This window comes from Pleuronectes platessa, chromosome 12, assembly GCF_947347685.1.
Source record: "Pleuronectes platessa chromosome 12, fPlePla1.1, whole genome shotgun sequence".
In the NCBI taxonomy this organism is placed as follows: Eukaryota; Metazoa; Chordata; class Actinopteri; order Pleuronectiformes; family Pleuronectidae; genus Pleuronectes; species Pleuronectes platessa.
In genome coordinates this window covers 6855269-6868062 of record NC_070637.1, presented here as the reverse complement: position 1 = coordinate 6868062, position 12794 = coordinate 6855269, and the positions used below count along the sequence as shown (strand labels likewise).

Here is a 12794-nt window from a genome sequence, read left to right as displayed (position 1 = left end):
ATGTACTGAATGACATTTTGTTTGTGTTTCAAACCAGCAGCCCTCCCACTATGATGTCATCAGCATCTCGCTGGCTGACAGTTTATTAATGGGTTGACTGTAAAGGTAAGACACGAGCAGGGAAACACACACATCCGTCTCCCAGCAGCCACCTGAGCTGTCTGCTGTCACTCTAACCTTCCTCTCGTCGGATTCTGTCTGACAACCTGGACGAGTTTCAAACCCACAAAGTTTTTATCTGCACCAGAAATGAGTTATGAGCACGAAAAACAAGAAACCTGACCGCTAAGTCTTATTTATTTATTTTTTTGTAAACTTTGAATAATTTCAGGTATAAAGACCCAAAACTGGTTCGGGCCCCTGTTGTGGCGTCCCGTCCGGTCCAAGATCCCCTGTGTAATAGGATTCCTCAAAGCTGCAGATGGATGGCAAATCTAGGCGGTTTCATCTACTAAAAGAGGGCATAAATCACCAGCGGAGGAAGCGGGGACGAGGCAGGGGTTATCACCAGTCTGCCTCCCTCATGAGAGCTTTGCATTAAAGCATTAGTGAAATTAATTCATCTTTCATAAGAGGTTTGAGCAGTATCTGTGATCTATGATAACAACCAATTTCTCACTATGGAGGAGAGGAGGAGGGAGGCGGGAGAGAAAAAATACTCGCCGACCCTGATAGACTACACAAATCTGCTCTTTTTAAATGGGCTAACATTATCTGGAGTGCTGCTCTCTGGAGCATCATCCCAGATTCATATCCCGGCCGGGAAAGAGGCATAAATCACTGGGCAAAACTTTTCTCATCTGCCCCCCGCGACACACACCTCCTTTCTCTCTACATCACTCCCCTCATCCTTCTCACCCTGCGCCGTGCCAGGTTTGTTTTGTGGTTTTCTCGGGCTTGTCCTGTTAAATGCAGAACAATGCTTTGCTGTAAGCATTTTAAATGGCTTCGCGCCTCAATCAGTGTAATTGGTTTTAGATCATCTCTGCAATGGGAAAGCAGAGATGTGAAGCTGTTTGGGGGTGTGCGAGTGTGTGTGTGTGCGTGGATGCATATGTTTGTGTGTATGTCTGGGGTGGGCGGTGGGGTGGGGGAGTCCTGCAGTGTGTGAAAGAGACGGAAATTGGGGGGAAGTGTGTGAAGGGGCCGTATCCATCTGTTTTGCATATATTTGCGGAGGCGGCCGTCGGAGCATGGTTGACAGATGAGTGGGGAGTGCGGGGATGACACACGGGCGGTCGTGCTCTTTATTACTATATCAGCACTGCTATGCTCTGCGCTCAGCTCCCTCCCCACCCACCCCCAGCCCCGATGGCACACCGCACCGACACCAGGAGACTGAACACGGCAGAGCGAGCAGAGAATTGCTCCACGGGACACGGGCAAGAAACAACAAGGACTTTTCTCCCGTTTTCACGATTTGAATTTTCTGACTGATTTGTTTTCAAATCAGCCATGTGTCCGCCCGATTTCCTTGAAGCGGAAACCAAAAATTGGACCGTTAAACAAAAGAGGAAAAAGACACAGAAGGAATGAAATGGCTTCTGACAGAAATCAATAAAAAGTAGGGGAAGAGGAAATCTCTTTTGTTTGAATTATTATCTGAAGTTTGGCATTCATTACTTTTTATTTATTTTTTATTTCTTATTTAGGAAAAACTATATGGAAACTCAATTATTTGAATTGTCAAAAGACTGTACTTCACTTGGCCATTGATGACTTTGTCAAACCTGCATAGTGTCTAATGGTGTAAATGAGCCGTGTGTCCATATGCCATGACACATGTACGCCATTCACTATGATACCTGTCAGTCAGCGTTACAACAGGAAGTCGTCATTAGGTGACAACACCCCCATCAGTCCATCACGTGTGTTTATCACTGAACCCACCTCGGGAAAGTAGTCCTTTGGAAACTTTTCCTTCTCCAGCGTTGGTGTGCTTTCTAGTGTCTCTGAGCAGGTTTCCTTCCCCACCACCTTCCGGAATTTCTTGGCTAAAGGGGGGAGCAGACAGAGAGATGGAGAGAGAGGGGGGAGGTGGGGGGGAAGGGGGGGGAGGGAAGAGAGAAATACTGTTTACTGTTACAAACACGACAGGTTAATTTTTGGAGACCTCTCATGTGATTGATAATCTCCTGATATCATTAGAGCTCAGCGAGAACAAGAGACACCTGGACTTCCCCAGACAACTGCCCCACCTGCTGGTCAGAAAGAGGATCATCTGTATTCAACTAAAAGAAAGATTGTTAAAGATCATTTAAAAATGTCTACTTCAAAGGTTGAATACTACAATAGTATATGAAGTGAATGAAGAATATATCATAATATAACCTGAGTAAATACTGCAGCAATTAAGACTCAAACAGCAACTCTCTTGGATTTTTGAAGAGACACAGGAAGCATAAAGTTATAGATTATGCACTCAGATAAGACTTTCTTTACATTTAATTTCGTTTGCCATAACGTGAACAAAATATAACAAGGTCAAAATAGAATAATGATTGTTTTCTTCTATTCTATTACTAATTTGTCTGTCTAGGTTCATCCGCTCTTGGTCTTTTTGATTTTTGACAATTGTATTGTTGGTATTTCTTTCTTTAAATCAAGCCACTTAAGTATAAAATATGTGTTGTAGGGATTATAAAGTGGCCTAACACAGGTTTTTAAACTCTCTTGAACTGAGTGTGACTACAAAGTCCACAATCAAACCTATGTACAAACCCTGCTGTGTAACCTATGTACAAACCCTGCTGTGTTGATTTAATGGGTGGGAAGAAGAATTTAGTGCCATTTATGGATACAACGTTGTGTGGTACAATAGCATTTCATGACAAAGCAACAATTATACAATGATAAATTTGGTCATTGGGATTCGCGTTATCTTTTACATGAATACGTTATTGTAGGAAAAGCTGATTTTAAGATATTCTACTATTATATTTTTCCAATAAACCTTTAGAGAAAATGTTTTTACTAAAATAACGTTTTGCTCATTTAATGCCTGTGTATGGTCAGTTTGTTTTCATTCCAGCTTTTTAAAAAAAATTGTGAATGTCTAACTGTGAGCCCTGATTATTGTATCTGTACAGTAGGGTATCTTTATTGTCACACCCCTGATTTTAGCTCATGTTCAGTCTTTGCAGGCACCTATTTTATTGTTTTATTTTTGACATTTCACAGAAGGAAACCACATTCACGTGTGAATAACAAATTATTATTATCAGTTTCAGGGTCCTGGTACAAACAGGGACATTTGAAGGCATTGAAACGGATGAGCTACGTTTTCACAACGTTCCTGGACCTTCTAACCCCAATCACTTTTTTTAAAGGAACCAGAAGGTTCCAGCAGAAGTTTATCTGTGTTTCCACCACAAACTGGGGGGAGAATCTGCAAATTAGCCCGCTGACGTAGAAAAACTGACGGCTGCGACAAGCTATTCGTCTCCAGTCCACCAGGTGGCGTTAATGCAACAAGGACAACGCTACATGAATCGATATTGTGATATTCTGCTTTGCAAATGAGTTTATTGAGACTACTCTGGAAAAGAGATGAGAAATAAAAAACAACAAATGCTAGACTTGAAGTAAGGAAATAAAAGTACTAAGAGTACTAATAAGAGTACTTGACCAATCAGGCATCTTCAGAACGGTAAACCCCACCCCAAAGATTCCTGTTCTTTCATGAACTACTACCCAACGTGCTGGGACTTCGTTGGTTTTGTTAAAAGAGTAATACGATTTCCCAGAAATGTATTTAAACCCTGGTCCTTACTGTAGAAAGACACAAAATGTTTTCTACCAGTTCCTGGGAAAAGAATCTGTGGTGTAAATGCTGATTTACTGGTTACACTTGAGCTCTTCTGATTGTCACAGGTCTAAACATCCGCTGCGACAAAGCCTTGTTACAAAAGAAAACCAAATGTGTTCAGTAGTCGATGTAATTTTAAATAAAATCTGTAGAGCCTGTGTGTACAAGGGGAGTGGTCCTGTCCCTTCTCAACCCCTCCCCTGCCTTCGCCCTGTCCTTCACTGGGGTAACTGGTGTTAATGCTGACTTGGGTCTAATAGGAAGTGAGGTGCCTCCACATCTATATCCCTTCTTTAATTAGCACGGCCACTGCACCCCGGGGCCCTCTGACACCGCAGGCTGATGAGACCACTGTAACTGTCCAATAACCCACCACACACCATTACTGTAGGCCCGAAATCTTATGAATTAAATCCTAATATTAATAAGCATTACCATTCTGTCCCGCTCCCTTTACATTATCCTCAAAGCCAATCTTAGCTCTCTACTTTTGATTGAAGCGGGAATAGCCTGCAAATGGTTGTGTGTGATATGCAGGGGTGGGATGAGGGGGCACGATGTGAGGGTTTCATGGGAGGTGATGTATGTGGGGAAGTGTGTCGGAGGGGAGCACTCACCTTTGAAATCAAACTGGTGGACGTTTTTCAAAGACTCGTGGATAAAGTAGAAACTTCCGAGAGCCTGAAAAGGAAAATAATTTGAGTTAACAGGTTTTCCATGAATCTTCTGAATCTCCCTTTTATTCTAAAACATTCATTTAAATTTTTCTTCACTGGATTTGAGGCACATTTATCAAACCACTTTCCAGGTGAAGATTCTCCATACGAAACATTTTCCACCCTTACTGCAACATTTCCAATGTCCTCAGGGGCTACAATATATCTCACCAGTGCAGCGCCCTTTTTAAAACCTGCCTGTTCACTTGTTCTGTGTTATAGAGCTACTTCAGAATTATTCCTACTCAAACAGTTCTACAATATACTGTCCTTTTGTATTGTTTGTGTGCAGAGCACAGAGTATATAAGTTTGAAAGATTTATAGAACTAGTGACATTTTTTCATACATTAAATGTCGGCTATTTCAGAGATCTGTTAAGCATCTGACATGATCATCACACCCAAGTTCTCAACTCTTCAAAATAAAACCTCTGTCATTAAGCTCTATAAAAGCATAACAAATGTGGTGCTTTTGCTTTGAAAGTGATTCTATAAATGTTTCTGTTATGAAGGAAATCAGCACCCACGACTCCTGTGAATGTCTGTCTCAATCTGTAATGGTGACTGAAAATAAACAAATAATTAAAATTACTGCAGAGATGGGTCCAAACCACACTTGTTCAAGAGATGTGGGTTCCACATACAGACAGACATTTGTGGAATTCGAAGGTTAATAAATGTCTCCAGTTTCTAGGATCCCTGATCTTAACCTTCTCAAAACTCGACTAATAAACTGGGCTGAGAGTGCAGTGCCCCACTCTTTAACACACTCCACAGCACACTACCCAAAGCTCCGCTCAATGGGAAGCGACAAGCACTACACACTATCAAGTACACAACAACAGGTGCAACGTGCTCCCAGTACAGTACACTCGGCACACCCCTATTCTCGGGGCTCAGAGTCGTCTAATGTGGCGAGTCAACAATTTGAGCTTTCAAAGGACACATTCAGATGGACCTTTGAATGAGCAGAGATCGACTTCAATAGGCTTAAAATCTTAATTTTCCCTGTGAACAATCAGGAAACTTTCCCAGTCGGTGGACAAGCCAATCAAAGTCTGTGGGAAGAAGTGAGAGTCGTGCAGAGCGGGGGATTTGATGCGGTTCACAGTCCACTACACTGCTTTCTGTTGCCCTCTTTACATTTAGGGCAAATGGAGGCAAAGCTCAAGCTCAATCCCCTGTGTCTTTGAGATAGCAGACCTTTGCCTAGGGATCATTCTGAGTCTCCTTTACCGCTCTCAAAGAATGTCAGAGTGGAGAGTAACTTTTACAATAAAAGACCAGAGTGACCAAATTAAAACACGAGTGGGAAAATCAAAGCAAAAGACAAAGAGTTAGATGAGAAATATGGTGACAGAGTTAAAAGGAAGGAAGCAAAAGAAGAGAGAGACACCCATAATGCTTAGGTACAGTAAAAGGGCTTGAATGAGTGTGATCATAAGAAGGGAATAAAAAAGGCCGTCATTAGGTAGGATTTTGAGTTTTCTTGTTTTTTCCGATCGAGGCCGGGGGACGGACACCTCTCTTTCCGACCCGCTGCACGGGAGATAGTTTGGGCCCAGCCCGGCCCGGCCTCTGCATTATTTATGAGTGCCGGCACATCTTGAGATTAAACATTTGCTGATTTGTCAAAAGCACAAACATGAGGTCCTGCCCATCTCCTTGACATATAAGTTCAGCCGGAGGAAAACACTGTCGCACATTTAATTGATGAGAACAGCGGCTGCTGACCCGAACCCTCCGCTGTGCTCTCCTCCCTCCGTCATCCCTTCCCCTGTTCAGAGGGACGACGGCAGAGACAAGGGGAGGGAGGCGGGCAGATGGGATGGGGGGGGGGGTTGCATATGAGAGGGGCGTTGGACGAACACAGGACTCAAGGTCATAGCTTCCCATTGCGAGGGGATGGCTTCCAGGAAAGGCCCCCTATACTTATTTGTGCTCACTTGTCTTTATGGTCTCCTTCACCTTAAAGTGCCGACAACAGACTCGGAGATAGAGATGGATACGAAAACGGGGCGAGGGAGAGAAAACTGGGCAATTTGTCAAAACGGTGCGTTTGTGTGAATATTTCAGTGGCTCGTGAAATAAAAAATGACCGGGTTGAAATATGTCGTGGGAAATTAAAGATATGCATTTCTTTTGCAGATTAAATTGCAGGGGTGAATGTTTTTCTTTCTGCAAAGTCAAGGTACAAAATAAAAAAGGATACAAATGTTAGTAATTGATTATTCGTTTAAGACTATCTTCCTAACTGACTACACACATGAGGAAATGTAAGCTTTCCTCTGTTATATAATGTGGTCAATTGTAAATTACTGTAAGTCTGTGGGCTTTAAACTGTTAAAAAACACTATATATGTTAGTGATTGAAAAATAGATTAAGACTGACTTGTTAACTAAATGGACAAATGAGGATGATCTGCTGTTCTCTGTTTTGTAATGTTGTAAATTGTAAATATTTTTTTATTCAAACTGTTGAACAGACAAAGTAATAATAATATAAAGAGTTAACGTTGGGCTCCGTTAAGACTTTCATCAAACAAAATGATCAATGAGTTAATCAAAACCTACTTATAAACTTAATACAATAATGACTTAAGTCTCCTGAATAATGATTCCCTGCAAAAAAATTAATATATAATATAGTAACTGATGGATTAATGGCGTCACTTGAATATCAGATTGCCACTGTCTCTCTTGCAGTGGCAGCGGATCCCTCTATATGCCCTCACTGCCTCAGACTACTAAAAATAAAATTAATATGACATCAAACAAATCGGCATGAATCAATTTTCAAATAAATGATAAACAACTGTGCTTAAGTGGCTATCCGTGTAATCGCAAAAATCTACTTAACCCTCAACCCTAATAAATATTTATTTGACATCAGGGTTGAGAACCTCGCAGCTCTCTCTCCTCTCCTCTGCCTCCCCCGTGCACTCTTCATGAAGAAGCTATTATATTAGCGGGGCGCAATTAATCCATTTGTCTCCTTACATGACAGGCTCAAAATATTCATTAGGGCCGGACTGCGCTGACAGGCCATGCTTATCTTTTACCAGTAGCTTTACAATGGCCTGTGTCAAACGTATGTTTGTCACGTCCCTCTTTATTGATTAGCTGCCAGATTCACTTGAAATAATTAAAAGTATATTTTACATATTTATAAACCCCACTGCCACGGCGGCTACTTAATTTTCCATTAGTAAAATGCAGTCTATTAAGTGCACCATGAGGGCCATGGGGGGAAGTAAGAGGAAATGAGTAATCACCATAATTGTAGACAGAAAGACAATAACCGCACCATAAAAGCTGGGGCTTTATGACTCGTTCTGGCAATCCTATCTCTTATCACAAGTCATATTGGCCACACTGGTCCCAGATAAGGGCACAATGACACGACGCCGACTGTGCTCGCTCTCTGTGTGCATGTGTGTGTGTGTGGTTGTGCAAGTGTGTAGTTGACATTTCCAAAACCCCTGCAGATACGGGCTGAACAAGTCCCAATAGACTGGCTGGTGGAAAATAAAGACTTGAGAGCTGCAGTACATAGCCTGCATACTTTGCTCCGCTGAATGCTTTATCGATACCAGGGGCTGCAAGAATTAGTTCTGGCCGACGAAGAGAAGCAGGAATTCTGTGACCCTTGAATAGATTTTCTGCGTCTAATGTGAAAAATGAGCCATAAAGCAAACATAAAAGTAATAATTTTTCTTCAAGGTCTCACCTCCAATCTGCGCTGAGGGAGAGTGGCCAGTCCCAGGAGAGCCGACACATACACACTCCAGTGTCATCACAGTGTCACTGTACAACTTCAGGGGCTAATGTTCTGCTGTCCCCCGACACTGGCAAAGTGCAGGATTATGGCTTTCTGGAGCACAGCGATGAGAACGCGAGTCCAACGAGTGTTTTAATAGGGGAAATAAATGATACACTCCAGCAGCACCACAGCAGGGAAAGCTAATTCAAATATGTGCACTGTTAGTTTTGCTCAGGATTGTATTTTTTTGTCTGATGTGGGATCTGATGTTATGGTGTGAGAAAAGACTATAACGATTATTTATTATTGTGAGTTTTTGCAGGTTTCAACAATTTAAATACAAGAATTTAAAAACCTTTTAAAGTATTTTTAGAAATATTGCACCTCATTCTGTCTTGTTGTTGAGTTGAGGAACTATGAACCTAAAAACTTCTGGCACAACAATATTCAAAAGATTCAGAAACAGCAGCAGTCAGATGATCAGCCAGATTGTATTACTGCAGATTATGGAGAGCAGGATGTGATACCCAAAGTGAACGCACCTGAAATCCCTCCTTGATAGTTCTTGTGTTTTGTTCAAAATGGATTGTGGGTATTCAAGATGGAGACTGTTTCCTTAACAGAACTATGAGGAAGAGCCTCGTGGTTGAAAGGTCACAGCGACATAAATCCTTAAACGGCAGCTTTAGGTGTCAAGTCCTCTCTTTTTCAAATGTTTTATAATCCCTCATTGCACAGTAAGATTATGTGCACTTGAGGGATAAATGTAATTTTTTTCATCATTAATCTATTAGTCAATCAAAATAAAATAAAGTGGCATCGATAGTTTTATTGCAAAAGTACCACAAACTAAATCTCAAATGTGAATATTTTGGGGTTTTCTTCGTCCTCTACTAAAGTGGTTGTCTCTCCGTTTTGGAACTTTGGAATTTATGCCTTGTTTTTACCTAATTAGGGACATTTTATTTACTAAAATATTAATGAATTTACGCTATTAAATTAACTTATTCAGAGAAAAATCTTTAAAAAGTAAATTAACTTATTTTATAAATTTGGTAAAACGTTTTGGTCTGGGCTTCTGTTAAGGATTCGACTGAGAGTCTGAATGCAAGTTTACAAGTACTCTCAGCAACTACTTGGTGAGTTAAGTCTTATTAGACAAGATGAAACACCAGAACTATGAATACTATACTCAAGCTGCCATAAACCTCAATTATCCTTCAACAACTCTTAACTTTGAATTGATACTTGCACTGCAATCATGGTTATTTCGGCCTGTGGGCTACAATGTTCATTACAGGCACCTCGGAGAAATACCTCCTCTGGGTTTTCTGTGGCATTTCGCCTCCTACAGCGGACAGAATGGGCCGTTTCCCAGTTTATATCTCATTGCTCAGAACTCCCTGGGGTCTCCTCATCTGTCAAATCACAAGTGATGCCACACTTCCACATAAACCTGCACATAGATACATCGCCACATAAACACACACACAGACACACATACACACACACGGTCTTATTGGAAAGGTCAATCAGATATGCTGTCATGAAGAAATTGCGTTGCGATACATCACAAAAACATTCCATGTCAAAACAGCTTAGAGCAGGAGGCTGCAGGAGTCTGACTAATAGATTCACAATATCCTCATTAGTCAGCTAAGACCAGCATTCACACATGGCAAAAGTCTCCACGTACTCCAACTCAAAGTGTAAAAGGTGAATCCTTCAGCAGACAATGGAAAAGCTCACTATGTGCTCTGACGACAGCTCCTGAATGAAAGAATCCACATATCTATTTCAGGATCAGTCCCCTATGTCCCAGTGAGGGAGCCATTGATATGCAGGGGCCAGGGCTAAAGGAGCACCTTCACTGGAGCCTCTATGCACAGACCTCCAATACTGCACAAACAGCCTGTTTGTCATCCCCAGCAAGGAAAACACCCTAGCACAAAAGTGAGCGGCATCAATAGAGATGGGCTTTTTTTCAGAGATACAGACGGAGAAGCCCCAGTATTTTCTACCCCTCCTGAGCCCACCGCCCACCCCGGGCTGCCATATGTGTTTGCCAAGGCCCTCTCCCACTGCCATTGATTGAGTATTCAGAGTATTGAGCCGCAGTGTCTATTATTCATCGGCTGCCTGGAAGGCCTGACTGGATACACAGACAAAACTCTCATTAAAACTTCCTCTGTCACTTCCTGTGATTTGAAAGCGACAAGTTTGTTGGAGCCATCCGTCACGTCCTGAAGGAGCTCTTGTCTCTGGGGTGTGTGTGTGTCCGTGTGTGTGTGCTTGTGTGTGTGCATGCGTGTGTGAATGTGTGTGTGTTTGTGTGTTTGTATGTGTGTTTGTGTGTGTGTGTGTGTGTGTGTGTGTGTGTAGGGGGGGGTGGCGTAGGTAAGGTAGGGACAGAGGGAAGAAATATAACGGTTTGATTCACAGTAAAAGGATTAGAGTCAGCTTACTCTCGTAATGTTCTTCCGTGGCCCCCCTACTAGTAGAACTAGAACTGATGCCTCGCAATTAAAACAGAGAAGGCCGATCCTCCATTCTGATTCCCCAACAGGCCTAAACACACGTTTTGGGCTGGCTTTGTAACTGCGGTGGATGAAACTGACCTGTAGCATCATGATATAAACAGATAAGGCCGTTTACGCTGTGATACTGTTATAATATTTGCATCTTTGCTATATGTTTTCACATCCTATAATCACACTTGCAGATCTCCATGGCTGTAAAACTCATTCCAAAATAATAGTACGCATTTTATTGTCTGGCTTTTGAATTATTAAAAACAGATTGGCTTTAATCGTAATCTTATCATTGCTTTAACCCAACTTTTTTTTCCATAATACTTTATCAATGAATTGATATCAGGATGTGAGTAAGATTTCAAAAATGATTAATGCTGAACTGCTGAAAAAATCAGGGGATAATCAAAGTTAACTATGAATGTCAGAAGCAAATCCCATGGAGACATTTTACTTTGGACCACAAATCAACCGGCTTGAGGTGCTAGAGAGAAAAAGTCAAGGAATCATCAAACACATTAGGATCCATCCTCTGGGGATCATGAACGTGTCCTTCTAATATTTGCTCAGATATTTCTATCTGGGCTGAGCGACCATCACTGTCCTCCCTGGATCCACAAACGGAAACTACAGTATTTGCTGCTTTTTCCATTTATTTATGTTCTATTTCACGTAAACCCCCACTGCTGCACGGATCAGTTATGATACATTTATTTCAGCTCTGTACGACTCGGAAAGCTTCTGGCAGAGTGTTTCCGGGCTTCCACTTCATTATTCTAAAATCTCCCAGAATGCAGAGCGACATGCGCTTGTGATTGATCTCAAAACCACTGATTTTATTTTCTTTTGAGGAAAATATTATGGATGGGTCTAAACAAGGCATAATTGGCCAAACCCATGGCAGCGCCTGACCTGCCAACAATCCAGACCCACTCCCAAGGTTGGCTGCCTCCCTGGGAAATATTGTGCATTAATTTCATTTAGTCTCCCCTCCAACATTCAATGGTAGAAGTTAATTAAATTGCTTGTCCATTGTGTTCATCCACTTACAAAGTTAATGATATTGTGCCGGGGAATTAAAGAGCGTTTTATAAAGCGCACGGGATGGGAGCTGGCAGGCACTACATTGCCCAGTTGAACCCTGTCATTCGGCGGGCTTCTGGACCCCCTAATTAGCGGTGAAATGGATGCTTCCATCTGCCAATTTCCTGCCACGCTCATCAGTCGTGCAGTCGCTCCCCTAACCTGCCCGGCAGAGGGGTCTAAAGCAATAAAACCATCACAGCAATGACATTCAACAACAAAAAAAACAAAAGTGAATACGCGTATACATGATATGACTCAGACTTTAAAAGGGCTTCTTTATGATGCTCGGGCTGTTTTCTTTTTGCTCTAGACCACATCATTGGCTTCTTCAGCATAATTCAGATGGAAGACTTTAATAACTTTGTTAAAAATGTTCCCTACACACTGTAATAGCACCTCTTTTCTATTTTCAGATTGCTGGTTTGAACAAATCTCTTCTAATAAAGCAATAAGAAATGGATGCGGTGCTTGTAATACATGCTGGGTATGAAAGGTACATGTCTCCGGTCTAATATTCAGCTCAATGCATGATTATTGCACATCCCCCCCATTTCCACTTAGGTAGCAGTGCTCTGTTGTGAAGCAATGATTAATGCTCATATATATATTCCGTCTGCGTATTTACTAATACCTTGTTGCTACTTCAGCAGCTTTTAACGAGGACATAAAAACTGAGGATCAAAGTAAATGGGATTACACCTGTGGGGCCTGTGTTGCTGTTGACCTCTTAATGAGGCTGGATAAAATGGTGCTTTGCATGTCTCTATGAATTAATGCTTAAAACAAATTAAATGGAGGCACGGTGAGGGGCATTTCTTTGGACCATAACCCAGGTTCGCCCTAACGCGACAAGTGTTAAATGAGAAGTAGAAAAGAGTTAAAGCAGCAGC

General features: G+C 41.8%; 1 protein-coding gene across 1 annotated transcript in view; it reads right to left on the bottom strand.

Annotated features, from left to right (window-relative positions):
- The window catches only part of LOC128453551 (inositol polyphosphate-5-phosphatase A), a 146161-nt gene that overhangs the window by 62057 nt on the left and 71310 nt on the right, over positions 1–12794 (bottom strand). Inside the window, exons 5-6 of the mRNA XM_053436510.1 lie at positions 4426–4489; positions 1891–1994 (exon numbers count right to left, since the gene is read on the bottom strand). Of these exons, the coding sequence (XP_053292485.1) occupies positions 1891–1994; positions 4426–4489 (168 nt within the window). The remainder of the gene's footprint in view (positions 1–1890; positions 1995–4425; positions 4490–12794) is intronic.